Here is a 20,378-nt window from a genome sequence, read left to right on the forward strand (position 1 = left end):
CACAACACCTTCTCCAGCTTTATCCTCACCAGGAATACCCCCCCTCCACAACACCTTCCCCAGCTTTATCCTCACCAGGAATACCCCCCCCCCACAACACCTTCTCCAACTTTATCCTCAGCAGGAAGACCCCCCTCCATAACACCTTCTCCAACTTTATCCTCACCAGGAATACCCCCCCTCCACAACACCTTCCCCAGCTTTATCCTCACCAGGAATACCCCCCCCCCCCACAACACCTTCTCCAACTTTATCCTCAGCAGGAAGACCCCCCTCCACAACACCTTCTCCAGCTTTATCCTCAGCAGGAAGACCCCCCTCCACAACACCTTCTCCAGCTTTATCCTCACCAGGAAGACCCCCCACCACAACACCTTCTCCAGCTTTATCCTCACCAGGAATACCCCTCCACAACACCTTCTCCAACTTTATCCTCAGCAGGAAGACCCCCCTCCACAACACCTTCTCCAGCTTTATCCTCACCAGGAAGACCCCCCACCACAACACCTTCTCCAGCTTTATCCTCAGCAGGAAGACCCCTCCACAACACCTTCTCCAGCTTTATCCTCAGCAGGAAGACCCCTCCACAACACCTTCTCCAGCTTTATCCTCACCAGGAATACCCCCCTCCACAACACCTTCTCCAGCTTTATCCTCAGCAGGAAGACCCCTCCACAACACCTTCTCCAACTTTATCCTCACCAGGAATACCCCCCTCCACAACACATTCTCCAGCTTTATCCTCAGCAGGAAGACCCCCTCCGCAACACCTTCTCCGGCTTTATCCTAAGCAGGAAACACCCCCTCCACAACACCTTCTCCAGCTTTATCCTTACCAGGAAGAACACATTCCACAACACCATTTAGTTATAGTCTATTGTATTATAATCTTTTGGGCTTTAAACCATCCTTCCCCTACTTGACTAATGACACTAATCCCGCTATCTGTAACAGGCAACACACCTAATTCAGACAAGGGGCCAATCAAATCCCTTTATAAGCACTGGAGGGCAAGTGAGTTAGAGACTGGAGAAGTCACAAATAAACCTGAGATACACTGACGCTTTATTCTAGTGGCGCTGTCTGGCTATACTGATTGTTTTCCCCAGTAGTAAGAATTACAAATAATCCAAACGGGGTTTAGGTGGTGTGTTGGGTTGCCTGCAATGTAATGGTGGTGCTGGGTGACTAGGCTGCAAATGGTGTATGCAGGTGATCCAAATTCATTTGTTGTGAGTTATTACTCTTTTTTATCTTGGAACGTTGGATACTGTGAACTCGTTTGACCGTGTGAAGAAATGTGACTTGTTTCTGTTGATACATCTGAAATAGAAAGTTTTTTGCTCACTTTTTTCAAAGGTTGAAATTAAGTGTGAATAAATACATCTCCAACATGTCAACTATCTAAGAGCAGCATGATTTGGTTGTTGTACAGAATGCGGTGGACTGACGTTCTTCATCTGACATTGTGTGTCTGACTGGGAGACAACAGGGGGCTGACAGGAACATTAATTGGGAAAAACAAAGTTATGTCAGCTACCTGGGGTTCTCCTCTTGACATACACAAAACTAAATGATTTGAACACCAGAAACCTGAATAAGGGTATCATTAAACACAGGGAACACTTGTATTAAAAGACTGGTGCTAAGGGAGCTAAGGTTGAACTTAAACAGGTTAGATATTGTTAGGCTTTGTCATAGACTGGCAATAGATAAATGGACATAAACTGAATCTTTTTTTCACAATCAATGTTTTATGTCTGTCTGTGCTAATGTCATTTTATCTACACTAGCAGCTTTTTCTGAGGTAAATTGTCTGCTCTCATTAACACTTCTAACTACATAATGAAACCAAAACCACATATCCCCAGGTGACCACAGTAATTGCAATGTGTTCTGAATACTTGAACTCAACGGTCCCACAAAGTAACATTTTGATGAACATATCCTTTACACAATACATTAGGGACCCAAGGCCTTGTCTCGCAGGTCCAACGAGGTGCGTGAGGCGACATGCAATATGTTAAGAATGTAAAATAACTTGAATCGAGGGGACTTGAGTTTTTTAAAAGGTTAGTCTTCACTTCTCCCTTGAGACTTCCACCACTAGCTTCCTAGTTACATGAATAACTGAACTGCACTAAAAAACTTGGGCCTGACGTTGTCTAGCATAACAGCTCTTGTCAAAAGATTTATAAGACAAGCAGCTTGAATACTGAAGTCAATTAGGAGACTTGAACAGTTGAAAAGCCCCAGAGGAACAAGAAGAGAAAAAGTTCTGTATTATGTTGAGTTGTTTAAGTGCTTTCCACCCTCATACTTTTTTGAGACGTGTCACAGACACTCTAATTGTAGCGCCCTTAGTCAGAGAGAGAGAGAGGAACAGCTACATCAATAGTAATCATGTCTTTACACAGCCCACACATTCTGAGATAAGAGTCAAGAGAGGTCACCCAGAGTTCTCGAACTCGAAGTAGAACAGCTTACTCCAGACATTGAGTAAAGAGATAAAGATTGACCTGCATTTAATACAAAAAGACTGAAAACAAATATTACAGTGATCTGACAAAGCCTGAGACACAGCTGTTTGAATATAGAAAAATATATGTGATCAGTATAGAACAGACTGTTTTAAAGTTGCACTTGTATGGACCCCCAATGAAATATACTCCATTACCTAATTAACTAATCACCATTGGATTCCATGTTGCATCAATGATTAAGTAATAATTTCACCAGAGCCTTACGTATCTCGTCTGAGAGTGTTCCATGTTCATAAAGATATGTATTTTGACCGTGTTCAATGTCCACAAAGGTATGTCTTCTGAGCGTGTTCCATGTCCACAATGGTATGTCTTCTGAGAGTGTTCCATGTCATCAAAGGTATGTATTTTGAGCGTGTTCAATGTCCACAAAGGTATGTCTTATGAGAGTGTTCCATGTCCACAAAGTCTGTCTTCTGAAAGTGTTCCATGTCCACAACGGCCCATCCTTTTAATGCAAACAAAATATCCCCAACATCTATAGTGTACATTAAACATCCCTAAAGGTTCTGTTACAAACTCGTATAGTCCGCACCCTAAAACTAAGGCCATCACAGGCCGAAAGCGTAACAAATTACAACCTTTGGATCGGTCCAGGTTTCATTGTTATGACTGATATTGGGGTCAGTTAGCAACCCAAGGTGTCAGTCTTCTCCCTCCTCCACCTCAACCAGTCTTCCCTGTGTGATAGCCATCTTGGTAGCCAGGGAAGACTCATTGGCCATAATGGTAGGTCTTCTTCACAGGGGGTTCTATGGGATGTGACCTGTGTGTGAATGGGGGGTACAGAGCTCTCCTCAACATGAGACCACTGTACAATGAAGGTTACAGATGAGAGCACTGGTGTATAGGACTGCATTGTCACTGTATGTGGTTTGCAGGCCAATAGTGCTGACATCTTCTAATCTTCTAATATTAGAATGTTCCATAGTCGTTACAAGTAAAGTTACTATGTAGTTGTAATCATGTTATAACACAAACATGTTCATTGCATCTAACTAAATTGCCATGGTAATTAAATAAGGTAACGTCTAACTAAAGTATCATAAAATGGATAACAATAATCGATATTCTAATCAAAACTTGAAGATGGTAAATAAATCATTAATTCACAGCAGAAGAATATTCAATAAACCAATACGGCACCATTGGAACCAGGATGGAATTAAGTTAAAACATCAACAGCTTGGAGATTTAACCGACTGTGTAACACAGTTCAAAATCCGAAGCATACTGTATCAAACAACAAACTGTGGTGAAAAAACGACATGGAGCTCACCTTCTGGTCGTGGCTGTAGGCTAGGGCCCAATCCTCCTGTGTTGGATGGAACAGAAGGCTTAGAATGTAGAAACTGAGGCGGTATTTCTGATAGCTCGCTCCTTCATCCGAGCTGATGAGCACACTGCTCTCAAACTCAGGATCTGTCAGCACCATTATCTGGAAGAGAAGAAGAGGTGGTGGGATAGAGAGAGAGAGAAGAGGGGTGAGGGTGAGAGAGGGAGGAGATGGAGAGCAATAGAGAAACAAAGAGAGTGAATTTATGAGTAGAGAGTGAGGGGAAGATTGAGAGAGAGAGAGAGCGAGCGAGAGAGAGAGAGAGAGAGGGTTAGCCATATCAGCACTCCAGGTCTAGTGGTTGGCATGCATCAAGCTGTTACTAGCGCTACACCTTCACTTTGTTTTAAACTTCATTGTACAAATGTGCCTCTCTCGCTCTGTTGCCATGGTTTTTTGGCCTCTTCCAGTGCACTCACAGGTCTGTTCTTTGGTGCACTTTGGCTTCCAGTCACCCCTCTCCAGATACATTCCCTTTAATGAGATAGAGGTGGTTCAGAATACCCCTGTGGACCTAGGAGTAAATCGTGAGGGGCCAGAACACAACTACAACAAAAAGTTGCTATGATAAAGAATAGGATAAGTTTTAAGAATATACTGTTGATCAATAGCCTGTTGTGCTATGGTATTCTGTAACACACCTGTGTAGCCAGAGAGAACTCTGGCAACACAGCATGACTACATGTCTAGGCAATGCAATTTGTTTTGAACAATATCTAATTCTGTGATAAGAAAGAACAAATATTTGTGCTATTAAGAATCATGTCTTAGTGGAATGCTCAATGTTACCACAGCGGGAGGAATTACATTTCCATGCTAGGAATAATACAGTCTCTGCTTTCATTTTGTCATGAATTCAGTGAAAATGTAAATGTTTTGTTGCATATTTGTTAGAAATGAGCCTCTTGAGAAAGGAACGACAGAGCAAGATCTGTAAAACTAAAATCATGTTCATAGTATAAAACCTAAGATTCTGTGAAAGTACACACCATTGACACAACTTATTTAAGATAAAGCTGTCACGTTGGCATGAATGATTCGGGAGACAGACGCAGGAATGTGTAATAGGGTTTTTTAATTAAGCCCAAATTACAGTGTGCCGTGTAAAGTAAAGCAGACATTTGCACGAAGACCAAACAAACACTAAACAAAACACAGGGTTGAAATCCAAACAAAAAGAGCGAGGAGTACCTTGATTTAATAACACACGCGCACAATGATTAAACACACGGGACGAAACCCGTAATCCTCTGCGCAATCCACAAGGGCACGAAAGCCCAAAACACACAGCACAGGTACTCACACGCACCAATGGACATTGTAACAATAACCGACAAAGACAATGGTGAACAAAGGGAACACTTATACAATTACTAATCAAATGGGCATAGGGACCAGGTGTGCGTAATGACAGTTCCCAGAGGGATCCGTGACAAAAGCCCTTTGTTTGGAAGCCTGTATGATATACACTGCTCAAAAAAATAAAGGGAACACTTAAACAACACAATGTAACTCCAAGTCAATCACACTTCTGTGAAATCAAACTGTCCACTTAGGAAGCAACACTGATTGACAATAAATATCACATGCTGTTGTGCAAATGGAATAGACAACAGGTGGAAATTATAGGCAATTAGCAAGACACCCCCAATAAAGGAGTGGTTCGGCAGGTGGTGACCACAGACCACTTCTCATTTCCTATGCTTCCTGGCTGATGTTTTGGTCACTTTTGAATGCTGGCAGTGCTTTCACTCTAGTGGTAGCATGAGACAGAGTCTACAACCCACACAAGTGTCTCAGGTAGTGCAGCTCATCCAGGATGGCACATCAATGCGAGCTATGGCAAGAAGGTTTGCTGTGTCTGTCAGCGTAGTGTCCAGAGCATGGAGGCGCTACCAGGAGACAGGCCAGTACATCAGGAGATGTGGAGGAGGCCGTAGGAGGGCAACAACCCAGCAGCAGGACCGCTACCTCCGCCTTTGTGCAAGGAGGAGCAGGAGGAGCACTGCCAGAGCCCTGCAAAATGACCTCCAGCAGGCCACAAATGTGCATGTGTCTGCTCAAACGGTCAGAAACAGACTCCATGAGGGTGGTATGAGGGCCCAACGTCCACAGGTGGTGGTTGTGCTTACAGCCCAACACCGTGCAGGATGTTTGGCATTTGCCAGAGAACACCAAGATTGGCAAATTCGCTACTGGCGCCCTGTGCTCTTCACAGATGAAGCAGGTTCACACTGAGCACATGTGACAGACGTGACAGAGTCTGGAGACGCCATGGAGAACGTTCTGCTGCCTGCAACATCCTCCAGCATGACCGGTTTGGTGGTGGGTCAGTCATGGTGTGGAGTGGCATTTCTTTGGGGGGCCGCACAGCCCTCCATGTGCTCGCCAGAGGTAGCCTGACTGCCATTAGGTACCGAGATGAGATCCTCAGACCCCTTGTGAGACCATATGCTGGTGCGGTTGGCCCTGGGTTCCTCCTAAGGCAAACAATGCTAGACCTCATGTGGCTGGAGTGTGTCAGCGGTTCCTGCAAGAGGAAGGCATTGATGCTATGGACTGGCCCGCCCGTTCCCCAGACCTAAATCCAATTGAGCACATCTGGGACATCATGTCTCGCTCCATCCACCAACGCCACGTTGCACCACAGACTGTCCAGGAGTTGGCGGATGCTTTAGTCCAGGTCTGGGAGACGGATCCCTCAGGAGACCAGCCGCCACCTCATCAGGAGCATACCCAGGCGTTGTAGGGAGGTCATACAGGCACGTGGAGGCCAAACACACTACTGAGCCTCATTTTGACTTGTTTTAAGGACATTACATCAAAGTTGGATCAGCCTGTAGTATGGTTTTCCACTTGAATTTTGAGTGTGACTCCAAATCCAGACCTCCATGGGTTGATAAATTGGATTTCCATTGATTATTTTTGTGTGATTTTGTTGTCAGCACATTCAACTATGTAAAGAAAAAAGTATTTAATAAGATTATTTCATTCATTCAGATCTAGGATGTGTTATTTTAGTGTTCCCTTTATTTTTTTGAGCAGTATATAATATGAAAAACTACATTGTAACAAAATCTGACCGTATTGGTGTAGTATCTATATCTTGGTATAATATGATTTATTTGTGGAGGGAAGTAAAGCAGACATTTGCATTACAGTTAATTACTTTCAAAACACAGAAATATCCCTAAAAAGCATATCCACTATATAACCAGGCCCTATTGTCTCAAAGTGATCCATAGATATATTGATTAATTAGACATACATAGCTCAAATATGCTTTCTCTTTATGATGTAATGCAATAAGACATTAACCTGACACCTGACTTTAATGATAATTAACTACTAAACCCAGACAGAAAAGGAGAAGGGAAAAGCGTGACTTGGATAGTGTCACAGCCCAAACTGCTGTGTTTTCTTTCCCTGCAACAGATTTGAATTGGAAAAAACAGCAGTGCATTTGTCACTGACAAAAATAACACCCTCTTTCCCCAGCTTAACTAGGAATCCTCCCCACCCCTCTTTCCCCAGTTTTAACTCGGAATCTCCCTGGTGGTGATTTAGATAAATTGTTATTCATTAAAGCTAAAAAACAGACTGCGGACTCTGTGCCATTTTTTTATAAAATAAAAAATGTTCCTTCAATTTATTGTTGTTCGCCGACCTTCAAATGTTTCCATTCATTGTCCTCACTGAGGGACGAGGGACTGCGAAGGGCCCCGTCTATTAATCCCAGTGTTTTAGGGCCTTGTCACATGTAATTAAATAGTTTCTAATGTTAGGTCTAATCATTTTTCATAATATTGTATTAATCGACAGCATTTATTATGAGTGGAAATTGTGTTTCACCTTGCATTTTTTAATCTTCTGTCAGAACCTTTCTCTCTGTCTCACCACTTAGAGGGGAAAGTACAAATGCTAGAAGTCCTTGAAAGGTCTGGGTGGATCAGTGTTTCTTCACCACTGAACAGGGAGACACTGAACTTTTCTCAGCTCTCTAATAATAATATAGGCGAGTCCTTTTCAACCAGGCTTCCTTTATATTTACTGTAATACACTTCATATTAAGACCTCTCTCTATTGAGGGCTTGTTGTATAGCTGTGGGTATAGCTGTACTCTGTATATCCCCTATATCACTGCTGCATTTATTGGAAGGTGTAATATTACACTTTACATGTTGAGAGTAAAAGGAATTTGAGAAGTCTGGAAATGTATTAACTGCCAAAGACGATGAATCTTTAACCAGCCTGATTTAATTTCCTGCACAGTAAATATCATTTGCCATGTGACATATTCAAGAATAAACCCTGTTCAAACATGATTTATCTTACAAAATTTAGAAAAATGTATTGGACAAATACCATAACCAGACTAAAAGCCTTCTCGTAACCAATCTCTCGGTAGATTTAATTAATTTCCTTTCAGAGATTGTTTATGTGGCTCATATGGATATGGGCATGTCCATCTGTTCCTGAATCAGTTTGAACAGGCACTAAGTTCCACAAGGGGAGCTTATGTAACAGCCCACAGCATCGTCAATAACTTTCACATGATCAAATATAACATCGCATCACCAGGTAATTAAGATTTTGCTCCACATCCACTTGCCAATTGATTTCCTGGGAACAAAGAGGAGTGAGGTTGGCAACAAAGCTTAGATCAATACAGGTTGTTAGGATAACCTCTGCATGTTATCTGCTGATGTTCAGCTAGTCGGTGGGAGTCCAGCAACCGAGCTAATCGTCAAGAGAGGAGTGCGATAGCCATTGCTGTGTTGTCTGAGGGGCGGAAGCCTGTTGTTGGACGGTGCACGAGTCATCTGATGATCACAAACAAGGGGAGGAGAGGAGGAGAAGATTTCTCACAGCAGATTAATCTTGTCAAACACAGATCAATTGTGGCCTATCTGTGAGTGAGCGCTCTGTAGGGAAGTTATAAAAAGGCTAAATTCCGGTGAATTGGGACATCAATCTAGTTACACCCATAGAAATAGAATGTCTATTCATTCTATGTCTATGTGTATTAATTCTATTTATATATTTAGAATGCTAGAAGTGGTTGTGAGTCAAACTGTGCAGAAGACCTCGGAATAAGGCTGAACACGCATAAGGGCAATTCATGATGGGTGTTTTCTTTACAAGCTTGAAGATAAATGTCAGCACCATCATTCAAAACTATTATCTGCTCTTAGAAAGGTCAAGCCTCTGGATTTCTTCCTTTAGACAACATGTGAGAATATAGTCTGTGACGTTAACAGAATCTTGTTGTGAGGAAAACAATCGATTGTCATGCTATATTCATGTGGGAGAAAAAACACCCTTGAGGCATTAAATACACACATATATTGTCACAATGATTTAAGGGTCATTACTGCCTCATCTCAACAGATGTAGAGATAATCCTCTTTGTGTTTTCATGCTATACACACATATGTTATGCTTGGTCACTGGAATGCAACGAGGAGAAAATGGCCCAGCTTATCCAGTAGAGAGTTGGGCTCATCCATTGATAATGAGATAAGAGATAAGGTGAGGAGCATTGTGGATCGGTGGAAGCCAGAGGTCAATAGTGGGCATCTGGACATCATAGGATCTTGTGGCGAGCTTCTACTACAACGTAATTCCAAAACTTGGGTGAAGAAAACTCCAAGATCCTAAGTCTATCACCATAAAAAGGAGATGATAAGGCCCTTGCAGCAAATCTGCTGCCTGTCCACGTATCTTGTGTGTCTTTGGATTGGTTAGCCTATATCCGTGTACCTAGGAAATGTGCTTGATGGGCATACTCTACCTTCAACTAGACTATAGGCTCTATCACTAAGTCCGGCTGGCCAGTGGGAAAATAGTCACAGGGTCAGACCGAGGTATTACTGAGTCCAAGGCTGACGCGGGTTAAGTCCATCAGCTCGGTATCCCACAAACTCTCTCTTTCCATGGAGGCATTTTCAGGGTCAGCGTTAGTGATCTATGAACTGATTTTACTCTCTTCGGGAGGCCCAGAAAGCCAGCTGGGGCCCTTTTCCCTTCACATTACCAACAGAGAAAAGTTTATTCATGAACGGTTTGCTAGTGAGGGACCTTAACATGACCCTTATAAAAGATTTCAGCGGAGACTGAGACACCTGTGTTATAATGTGGAATAGATTATCTGCTTCCCAAAGTAAAAAGAAACTTCGCTCAGAGAAGAGGCACCTACTTTTGAAAATTAGTTTTGCTTCAGCATTTATCTAAAAACCAACAAGATTCTTTCTTGAATACGTTTTGTCTTTCTAACAGGTCTTTCTGGTCTCTGTGTTGTGTCATGGTAAATGTTCTGAGGCTATAACTACAGTATGAGTAAGTGTTGCTTGGTAACAATCTTGAATTTACTTTCTAAGTCCAGGCAAACTGCCAGCATTTTTTTATTTATTTTATTTTTTATTTATTTCACCTTTATTTAACCAGGTAGGCTAGTTGAGAACAAGTTCTTATTTGCAACTGCGACCTGGCCAAGATAAAGCGTAGCAATTCGACACATACAACAACACAGAGTTACACATGGAATAAACAAAACATACAGTCAATAATACAGTAGTACAAAAGAAAATAAAAAGTCTATACAGTGAGTGCAAATGAGGTAAGTGTAAGGGCTGTCGTCATGGAGAGAAGTGGACCAAAATGCAGCGGAGTTCGTGTTCGTCATCTTTAATGCAAACGGAACACTATACACTTACAAATCAATAAACAACCGACAGCTACACAGTACTGACAGCATAACACACTGAACATAAACAATTACCCACAACCACAAGGAAAAACACACACTAGTATATAGGACTCCCAATCAAAGGCAACTCAACACACCTGCCTTCAATTGGGAGTCCAACAACCAACTCACACGTAACAAAAATCTCTGCCACGTCCTGACCAAAACTAATACAATTGCTCCCTCTGCTGGTCAGGACGTGACAGTACCCCCCCCCCCCCCCCCCCTAAAGGTGCAGACCCCGGAATGCACCTTAAAACCTGTTGGGGCTAGGGGGCAGTATTGAGAATTTTGAAAAAAATATGTGCCCATTTTTAACTGCCTCCTACACCAACTCAGAAGCTAGAATATGCATATTATTGTTCAGGTTTGGATAGAAAACACTCTGAATTTTCTAAAACTGTTTGAATGGTGTCTGTAAGTATAACAGAACTCATATGGCAGTCAAAACCCTGAGACAAATTCTGACAGGAAGTGGATACCTGATGTGTTGAATTACCTTTAAGCCTATGCCATTGAAACACACAGGGGCTTATTAATCGTTGAGCACTTCCTATGGCTTCCACTAGATGTCACCAGTCTTTACAAAGTGGTTTGAGTCTTATACTGTGAGATCTGACCGAACAAGAGCCTTGGAACGGTGGTGGCCGATAAGAACCTGGCGCGTGAGTTCATGTTGGGTACTCTCGTTCCAATACGTTTTAAAAGAGAATGCAATCGTCCGCCTTGAATATTATTAATGTTCTGGTTGAAAAAGGCACTAATGATTTATGCTATACAACGTTTGACATGTTTGAACGAACGTAAATATTTTTTTTCCCCTCTTTCATGAAGACAAGTCCGGCGGGCGTACAACACGGAGCTTTTTGGACATAAATTATGAGCTTTTTCGAACAAAAGTACATTTGTTATGGACCTGGGATTCCTGGAAGTGACATCTGATGAAGAGAATCAAAGGTAATGGATTATTTACATAGTATTTTAGATTTTATATCTCTCCAACATGGCGGTTAGTCTGTATCGCAAAGCGTATTTTTCTGGCGCAGTGCTCAGATTATTGCAAAGTGTGATTTCCCAGTAAGGTTATTTTTAAATCTGGCAATCCGTTGCGTTCAAGAGATGTAAATCTATAATTCTTTGAATGACAATATAATATTTTACCAATGTTTTCTAATATTAATTAATTATTTTGTTGTCATGACTTGACTGCCGGTATTGGAGGGAAACGATTTCCTGAACATCAACGCCATAGTAAAACGCTGTTTTTAGATATAAATATGAACTTGATAGAACTAAAAATGCATGCATTGTCTAACATAATGTCCTAGGAGTGTCATCTGATGGAGATTGTAAAAGGTTAGTGCATAATTTTAGCTGATTATCAATGTACTCTCCTAACATAACCTAACTTTATGCTTTCCCCGTAAAACCTTTTTGAAATCGGACAACGTGGTTAGATTAAGAAGATGTTTATCTTTCAAAGGCTGTAAGTTAGTTGTATGTTTGAGAAATTTGAATTTTGACATTTATTTGGTTTCAAATTTGCCGCTCTTGAAATGCACCTGCTGTTGATAGGGTGCGCCACGGGTGGCACGCTAACGTCCCACATAGCCCCAAGAAGTTAATGCAAACGGAACACTATACACTTACAAATCAATAAACAACCGACAGCTACACAGTACTGACAGCATAACACACTGAACAGAAACAATTACCCACAACCACAAGGAAAAACACACACTACTATATAGGACTCCCAATCAAAGGCAACTCAACACACCTGCCTTCAATTGAGAGTCCAACAACCAACTCACACGTAACAAAAATCTCTGCCACGTCCTGACCAAAACTAATACAATTGTTCCCTCTGCTGGTCAGGACGTGACAGTAAGTTAAGACAATAAATAGGCCATGGTGGTGAAATAATTACAATATAACACTTAAACACTGAAATGGTAGATGTGCCGAAGATGAATGTGCAAGTAAAGATACTGGGGTGCAAAGCAGCAAGATAAATAAATAAATACAGTGTGGGGATGAGGTAGGTAGATAGATGGGCTGTTAACAGATGGGCTATGTACAGGTGCAGTGATCTGTGAGCTGCTCTGACAGCTGGTGCTTAAAGCTAGTGAGGGAGATATGAGTCTCCAGCTTCAGAGATTTTTGCAGTTCATTCCAGTCATTGGCAGCAGAGAACTGGAAGGAAAGATGACCAAAGGAGGAACTGGCGATGGCGGGTGACCAGTGAGATATACCTGCAGGAGCGCGTGCTACAGGTGGGTGCTGCTATGGTGACCAGTGAGCTGAGATAAGGCGGGGCTTTACCTAGCAGATACTTGTAGATAACCTGTACCCAGTGGGTTTGACGACGAGTATGAAGCGAGGGCCAACCAACGAGAGCATACAGGTCGCAATGGTGGGTAGTGTATGGGGCTTTGGTGACAAAACGGATGGCACTGTGATAGACTGCATCCAGTTTGTTGAGTAGAGTGTTGGAGGCTATTTTATAGATGACAACGCCGAAGTCGAGGATCGGTAGGATGGTCAGTTTTACGAGGGTATGTTTGGCAGCATGAGTGAAGGATGCTTTGTTGCGATATAGGAAGCCTATTCTAGATTTAATTTTGTATTGGAGATGCTTAATGTGAGCCTGGAAGGAGAGTTTACAGTCTAACCAGACACCCAGGTATTTGTAGTTGTCCACGTATTCTAAGTCAGAGCCATCCAAAGTAGTGATGCTGGACGGGCGAGCAGCTGCGGGCAGTGATCGATTGAATAGCATGCATTTAGTTTTACCTGCGTTGAAGAGCAGTTGGAGGCCACGGAAGGAGAGTTGTACGGCATTGAAGCTCATCTGGAGGTTAGTTAAAAAGAGGGGCCAGAAGTATACAGAATGGTGTCGTCTGCGTAGAGGTGGATCAGAGAATCACCAGCAACAAGAGCAACATCATTGATGTATACAGCGAAGAGAGTCGACCCGAGAATTGAACCCTGTGGCAACCCCATAGAGACTGTCAGAGGTCAACAGGCCGTCACATTGTTCGAACTGGCGAGAGCTTTCCGAGCTAAAGGTTAGCTGATGACCGCTAGCAATGGTTTGCTGACTGATAGCTGGTAGGTAGTTAGCTGGCTAGCTTCAGTTGAGGGATTCCAGATCCGAAGTAAATAGAAATACTTTAGAAAAAAATAAATAAACAGATCCACGCCACATTGGGTGAGGCGGGTTGCAGGAGAGTATTTAGAAGTTGAGGTTTAGGAAAATATTTTAAAAAGATATGCGAAGAAAAAGATGTAAAAAGATATATACAAGGGACACGACAGGACAAAGACGTCTGACTGTTACGCCATCTTGGAAACAGTATAAGGCAATGTAAGCTAAATATGGTCATAATCTTTGGTTATTTCACGAACTACAAAAACATTTAAAAGCTTGAAAGAAAATATTTATTCAAACCATATTTATTTGAGTCTACCGTCTAACCTTAACATTTGATTTGATCAGAAAGAACAAACAGCGGCAGCAGAGAATGGACAATGAACAATTCAGTTCCACTTAACTCAACTAAATGTAATTAAGTCCTTCTAAGTCTAAATCATTACTGTGTTATTGAAAATCACTCTTTTGAAGTTTGTCTTACCTTTTTCTTGTTGGATGGACAGACATACAGGTAACTGAGCACAGTCTTAGATCCCACTTTGTCATTCATCCTCTCATAGGTGGAGCCATAGTCTGTTGATCTGTAAATGAAAGAAATGTGTTTAGACTGACAGAAATATTATTTGATTTTTTTATTTTATTTCACCTTTATTTAACCAGGTAGGCTAGTTGAGAACAAGTTCTCATTTACAACTGTGACCTGGCCAAGATAAAGCAAAGCAGTGCGACACAAGCAACAACAGAGTTACACATGGAATTAACAAGCATACAGTCAATAACACAATAGAAAAAAAAGAAAGTCTATATACAGTGTGTGCAAATGGCGTGAGGAGGTAAGGCAATAAATAGGTCATAGTAGCAAGTAACTACAATTTAGCAAATTACAGACAGACAGGCAGTTCAATGTATAGATAGACAGACGTACAGACTTATAGACAGCGGTTATGTACCAACACCTGCTTCCAACCACAACCACCTCTTGAGGTAGGTTTATGACCTAATTGAATGATCTTGGCTTTGAACCATGTCATGTGAAATAGCCCTGTTATTGTACATATTACAGTACTTGGCTATCTCACCCTTATTACTACAGGATTCTAGAGTGCTCAAGGGCCTTACATTCTAAAACATGCAAACTAAATATACGACCATGTTGCACAGAGCAAAAACTATTCCTGTGTTATAACACCAGCATAATCAAAGAGGTTAACCAGTCATTGATAGGTGCTAATGGAAACAAACCATTCACAGATGCCCGGAGGCTTAACACCTTTAGAAATTGATGACTACTTTGAAATGAAATATGACGAATGCAAAACATGTGGATGTGCCCGGAATCCAGGAGGCTGGAAAAATGTTGCAATAGGAATGAGCTGTTAGCTAACAAGCACATGCACAGATATGGCTCTACCTGTGCAGAGCACAGGCCCCTTTGCCCTTTCAGTCTCCAAAGTGCCTTTTTCAGTGGTAGTATAATTTTGCCCCCACCAAATCTTTTGTTGGTTTTATAAAATTTTTGTCATTCTTGTTCTTCAAAAATCAAAAGGCACTCATCTGAGCAATCTTTATTGCAGTTGCATGGTAAAAGTTGAACAAGATGAAGGAAAAAGGAAACCGCACACTACTCTTGATAGTATCACTAATCTTTAATAAGCTTACTTATCGGCCTCACGGCCTTCGTCAGAGCTTTTGTGAGTTTTTTTAAATTAGCACTCTTATGTAGACCTAGCCCCACCCACATCCGTTCCACACATCGAAAGGGGTTGGAGGCGAAGGAAAAACAAATAAGTGCTACCAAATATAACAGTATGCATTTCATAAATATTCAAATAAAGTGTGTAAATAAGACGTATTAAACACGTCTGTAAAACCACAATGAGGACATAGTAAGTTTTATCATTGGGTACACCGTACGAAAAACATGAGAGTAACCTTAATAAGGACATAATTCATGTTCAAATTCACAACATAACATACATAGGCATTTCATCATTAAGTCCTTTAGGAAATAATGTCTGGAGGGTGAAAATCCAAAAACATTCTCTTTTACTCAGAGTATTATTAATATCACCTCCCCTGTCTGATATCTTAACTTTCTCGATGCCACAAAATCTAAAGGTAGAAATGTCATGCTTTAGGTCATTAAAATGTACTGCGACTGGATAATCCCTGACGTTTGTCCTGATTGAACTTTTATGTTTACTAATTCTCTGTTTGAGAGAACGAGAGGTTTTACCTACATAGCACAGCCCACATTTAATTATGTAAAAAACATGGGTGGTGGAACACGTAATAATGTCATTTATTTGGAACCGTTTTCCTGTATGTGGGTGCCAGAAATATTCACACTTCATCATATTGTTGCACTGTGCGCATCCTCTGCATTTATAGCTACCATTTGGAAGAGGGTGTAAAAGAGCCTGGCTGATTTCATTTGTGGCTGGCAGTTGGCATGAACCAATTTATCGCGTAAATTGCGACCTCTCCTATACACAAGAAGTGGGGGATTTTGTAATACAGCTGGCAAAGCTGGGTCTGATGATAAAATATGCCAGTGTTCCTTGACTGCATCTCCCACTTCTCGCGAGTTCAAAGTATATGTGGTTATGAACATTACGGAGTGTTCTTTAGCTTTAGCGGGTCTTTTTTGGTCACATTAGATGTCGTAAGAGTCTATATACCAGCATTCCACATGTGCTCACTATTTGGGAGACACAAATACTAACGAATATTCACCAACAAAGTTTATTCTATAGCTGGCTGAATATGTTTTGACGTATAACTATTTTAGGTTTCATGATGAATACTACCTCCAAACGAATGGAACATCGATGGGCTCCACATTTGCTCCGAGCTATGCTAACCTCTATGTGGGTCTTTCTGAAGAACGCTTTGTTAATAATGCAAACGAAAATTCATTTTTGAATAGTCCTGAAATGGTATCGATATATTGACGACATTTTTTGCAAATGGGAAGGAACGGAAAAAGAGCTGTCAGATTTTATGGCACTACTCAATGACATTGACCCCAATCTCAAATTCACTATTGAATGTGACACTCAACGTGTTAATTTCCTCGATATGTGGATTGAGAAATCAAATGGAACCCTGTTTACAACTCTGTATAGAAAAGAAACAGACAGAAATACTCTATTACAGGGGGACAGCTGAGCTTTTAAAAAGAAGACTTCCAAGAAGCCAATTTTTCAGACTGCGCCATATATGCCACTCCATAGAGGATTATCTAGAAAAAGCAGAAAGAGATGTGCATTAGGTTTCTAAGAAGAGCCTATTCGCCACAATGTGTGGATGAAGCTCTTCATTTGGCATTGGGAAAACACGCGATGAACTGCTGCAAAAAAAAACTCTAAAGCTAAAGAACACTCCGTAATGTTCACAACCACATATACTTTGAACTTGCGAAAAGTGGGAGATGCGGTCAAGAAACACTGGCATATTTTATCACCAGACCCAGCTTTGCCGGCTGAATTAAAAAATCCCCCACTTATTGTGTATAGGAGAGGTCGCAATTTCCGCGATAAATTGGTTCATGCCAACTGCCAGCCACAAAAGCAAATCAGCCAGGCTCTTTTACAACCTCTTCCAAATGGTAGCTATAAATGCAGAGGACGCGCACAGTGCAACAATATGATGATGTGTGAATATTTCTGGCACCCACATACAGGAAAACGGTTCCAAATAAATGACATTATTACGTGTTCCACCACCCATGTTTTTTACATAATTAAATGTGGGCTGTGCTATGTAGGTAAAACCTCTCGTTCTCTCAAACAGAGAATTAGTGAACAAAAGTTCAATCAGGACAAACGACAGGGATTATCCAGTCGCAGTACATTTTAATGACCTAAAGCATGACATCTCTACCTTTAGACGTTGTGACATCGTACTTTAGACGTTGTGGCTCCGTACGGGGGACCAGTACGGAGAAAAAATGTATGAAATGTATGCATTCACTACTGTAAGTCGCTCTGGATAAGAGTGTCTGCTAAATGACAAAAAATGTAAAAATGTAAAAATTTGAAAGTTAAGATATCAGACAGGGGAGGTGATATTAATAATACTCTGAGTAAAAGAGAATGTTTTGGGATTTTTACCCTCCAGACATTATTTCCTTAAGGACTTAATGATGAAATGCCTATGTATGTTATGTTGTGAATTTGAACATGAATTATGTCCCTATTTAAGATTACTCTGATATTTTTTTGTACGCTGTAACCAATGATAAAACTTGCTATGTCCTCATTATGTTTTTACAGACGTGTTTAATAGTCTTATTTACACACTTTATTTGAATATTTATGAAATGCATACTGTTATATTTGGTAGCACTTATTTGTTTTTCCTTCGCCTCCAACCTCTTTCGATGCGTGGAACCGATGTGGGTGGGGCTAGGTCTACATAAGAGTGCTAATTTTAAAAAAACTCACAAAAGCTCTGACGAAGGCCGTGAGGCCGATAAGTAAGCTTATTAAAGATTAGTGATACTATCAAGAGCAGTGTGTGGTTTCCTTTTTCCTTCATGTCGTTCTTGTTCTGAATCCTGCATGGCATCTTTAAATGCTCATCCATGCTTCAGAACCAAAAAGTTTCACATCTTGATTGTCGACCAATGACCAGTCATCAGCAATGGAGCACAAAGGTGGGCACACATATCCAAATTAGTGACCAAAATGAACTTGCATAATTTCTTAAATTTTTCCCTGATAAAAACAGAGTAGACCTACGTTTATCATCCATATAAAATATAGTTTATTGATCTACTACTGACTCATCTTTGCCAGAACAGGCTACCTGATGATTTGATTGATCTAATTTCATATTTCAGAAAGGCCTAGTTTAGGTGCCTATTGGCTATAAACAGAGTATACCAAACATTAGGAATACCTTACGAATATTGAGTTGCACCTCCCCCTCAGAACAGCCTCATTCATTGGGGCATGAACTCTACAAGGTGTCGAAAGTGTTCCATAGGGACGCTGGCCCATGTTGACTCCAATGATTCCCACAGTTGTGTCAAGTTGGCTGGATGTCCTTTGGGGGGTGGACTATTCTTGATACACCTTGGAAACTGATGAGCTTGAAAAACCAAGCAGCATTGCAGTTTTTGACACAAACCAGTGTGTCTGTGTCCTACTACTGTACCATACCCCATTGAAAGGCACTTATATTTTATGTCTTGCCCATTCACCATCTGAATAACACACATTCACAATCTCAATTGTCTCATGGCTTAACAATCCTTTTTTAACCTGTCTCCTCCCCTTCATCAACACTGATTGAAGTTGATTTAACAAGTGACATCAAAAAGGGATCATATATTTCACCTGGATTCACCTGGTCAATCTATGTCATGGAAAAAGCAGTTGTTTTTAAAATTTTGTATACTCAGTGTATGTCTAAAGATAAACAGCTGTAACATCGCAATGCTTTCAATATTATGGGATGAAGATTTAACATATTTATTATGACATTTGTGAGGAAGAACAGGGCAACCCGGCTGGCAACAAGCACTCTGCAAGCATGCTGCCCTCCAAAGTGATGGCATGCTGCAGACAGAACATGCTTTCCATATGATCCTGCAACCTCTGTTAAAAATAGGCCGGATGATTTTGCTTGCTCTGGACTCCAGAGTGACATGATATATCCCTAGTTGATATTGGCTGCTAACACATGAATGATTTTCACTGTCACAAAATGCATGTGTAAAAGTTTATTTCAGTTTATTTTTGTAGCCTATCTTGTGTTTTGAAAATGCATCCCCATTTATGTATAGACAGGGTACATTTTCGCACTGATTGTGTGTGCATGTTCGCATGAGCCTAAGAATAGCTGCCATGTCCCTGTGAATAACTAATTATTTCTGTCTGAAGACTGCAAAAAGTCCACACCCACTCAGCATTAACCCCCTTTGGATGTGTGGTGCAACTTACAGTATGAGTATGGAAAGACGAATGGGAAAGTATTCTTATTTTATAGCTCTTCAGGGTCTTTTTCTCCTAATGGCGTAGTCGGCAGAGAGTAGTGCAGCTCCGCCAGTAATACAGTTTCGGTCGAAATTACAATAAGATCTTTCTTCATTCCAGTTCATTCCTGAGTGCCGGGGAGAGACGGTCACGGTGATTACAAAGTAGAATAACGAGAGAGAAAGACACTGCATGAGAGCATGCTGACAGCTTCTACGGGATATTTAAAAAGAGTTGTAGAATTGAACGGGCGATGACTGATTGGAGAGGGAAATATTATGTGGAACGGGCCTCCGAGCACTAGGGAGTCCCCAAGGGCTACGTTATATTGTTGGAGTCTTCTCATGTCCGCAGCAGGCAGGGACATTACAGATCAGACACAGAATGCTGCCTGCCTGAGTGGCTTGTCAAGTATAAATTGAAGAGATATATAGCTGCTGTATTGTATGTAGGCTATGCATCCATTTTACTGTTCACCTCTTAGTTCTATCCTCAAGTACTAAGGCACTGGTGTGAGAGTGTCACAGACAGACTACAATCAGACAGAAATGCATTCAATCAAACCTCCAAACCATAACGCATATGCCTCCTACAGTTAGTCTAATTTCTG

At 41.2% G+C, this 20,378-nt stretch overlaps 1 protein-coding gene across 2 annotated transcripts in view; it reads right to left on the reverse strand.

Annotated features, from left to right (window-relative positions):
* Positions 1–20,378, reverse strand: part of LOC115147221 (VPS10 domain-containing receptor SorCS3) — a 235,891-nt gene that overhangs the window by 71,948 nt on the left and 143,565 nt on the right. For both annotated transcript variants that reach the window (XM_029689328.1, XM_029689327.1), the window contains exons 3-4: positions 14,266–14,365; positions 3,823–3,981 (exon numbers count right to left, since the gene is read on the reverse strand). In XM_029689328.1, coding sequence (XP_029545188.1) covers positions 3,823–3,981; positions 14,266–14,365 — 259 coding nt within the window. The remainder of the gene's footprint in view (positions 1–3,822; positions 3,982–14,265; positions 14,366–20,378) is intronic.

The sequence above is a fragment of the Salmo trutta genome, chromosome 14 (assembly GCF_901001165.1).
Source record: "Salmo trutta chromosome 14, fSalTru1.1, whole genome shotgun sequence".
NCBI lineage: Eukaryota > Metazoa > Chordata > Actinopteri > Salmoniformes > Salmonidae > Salmo > Salmo trutta.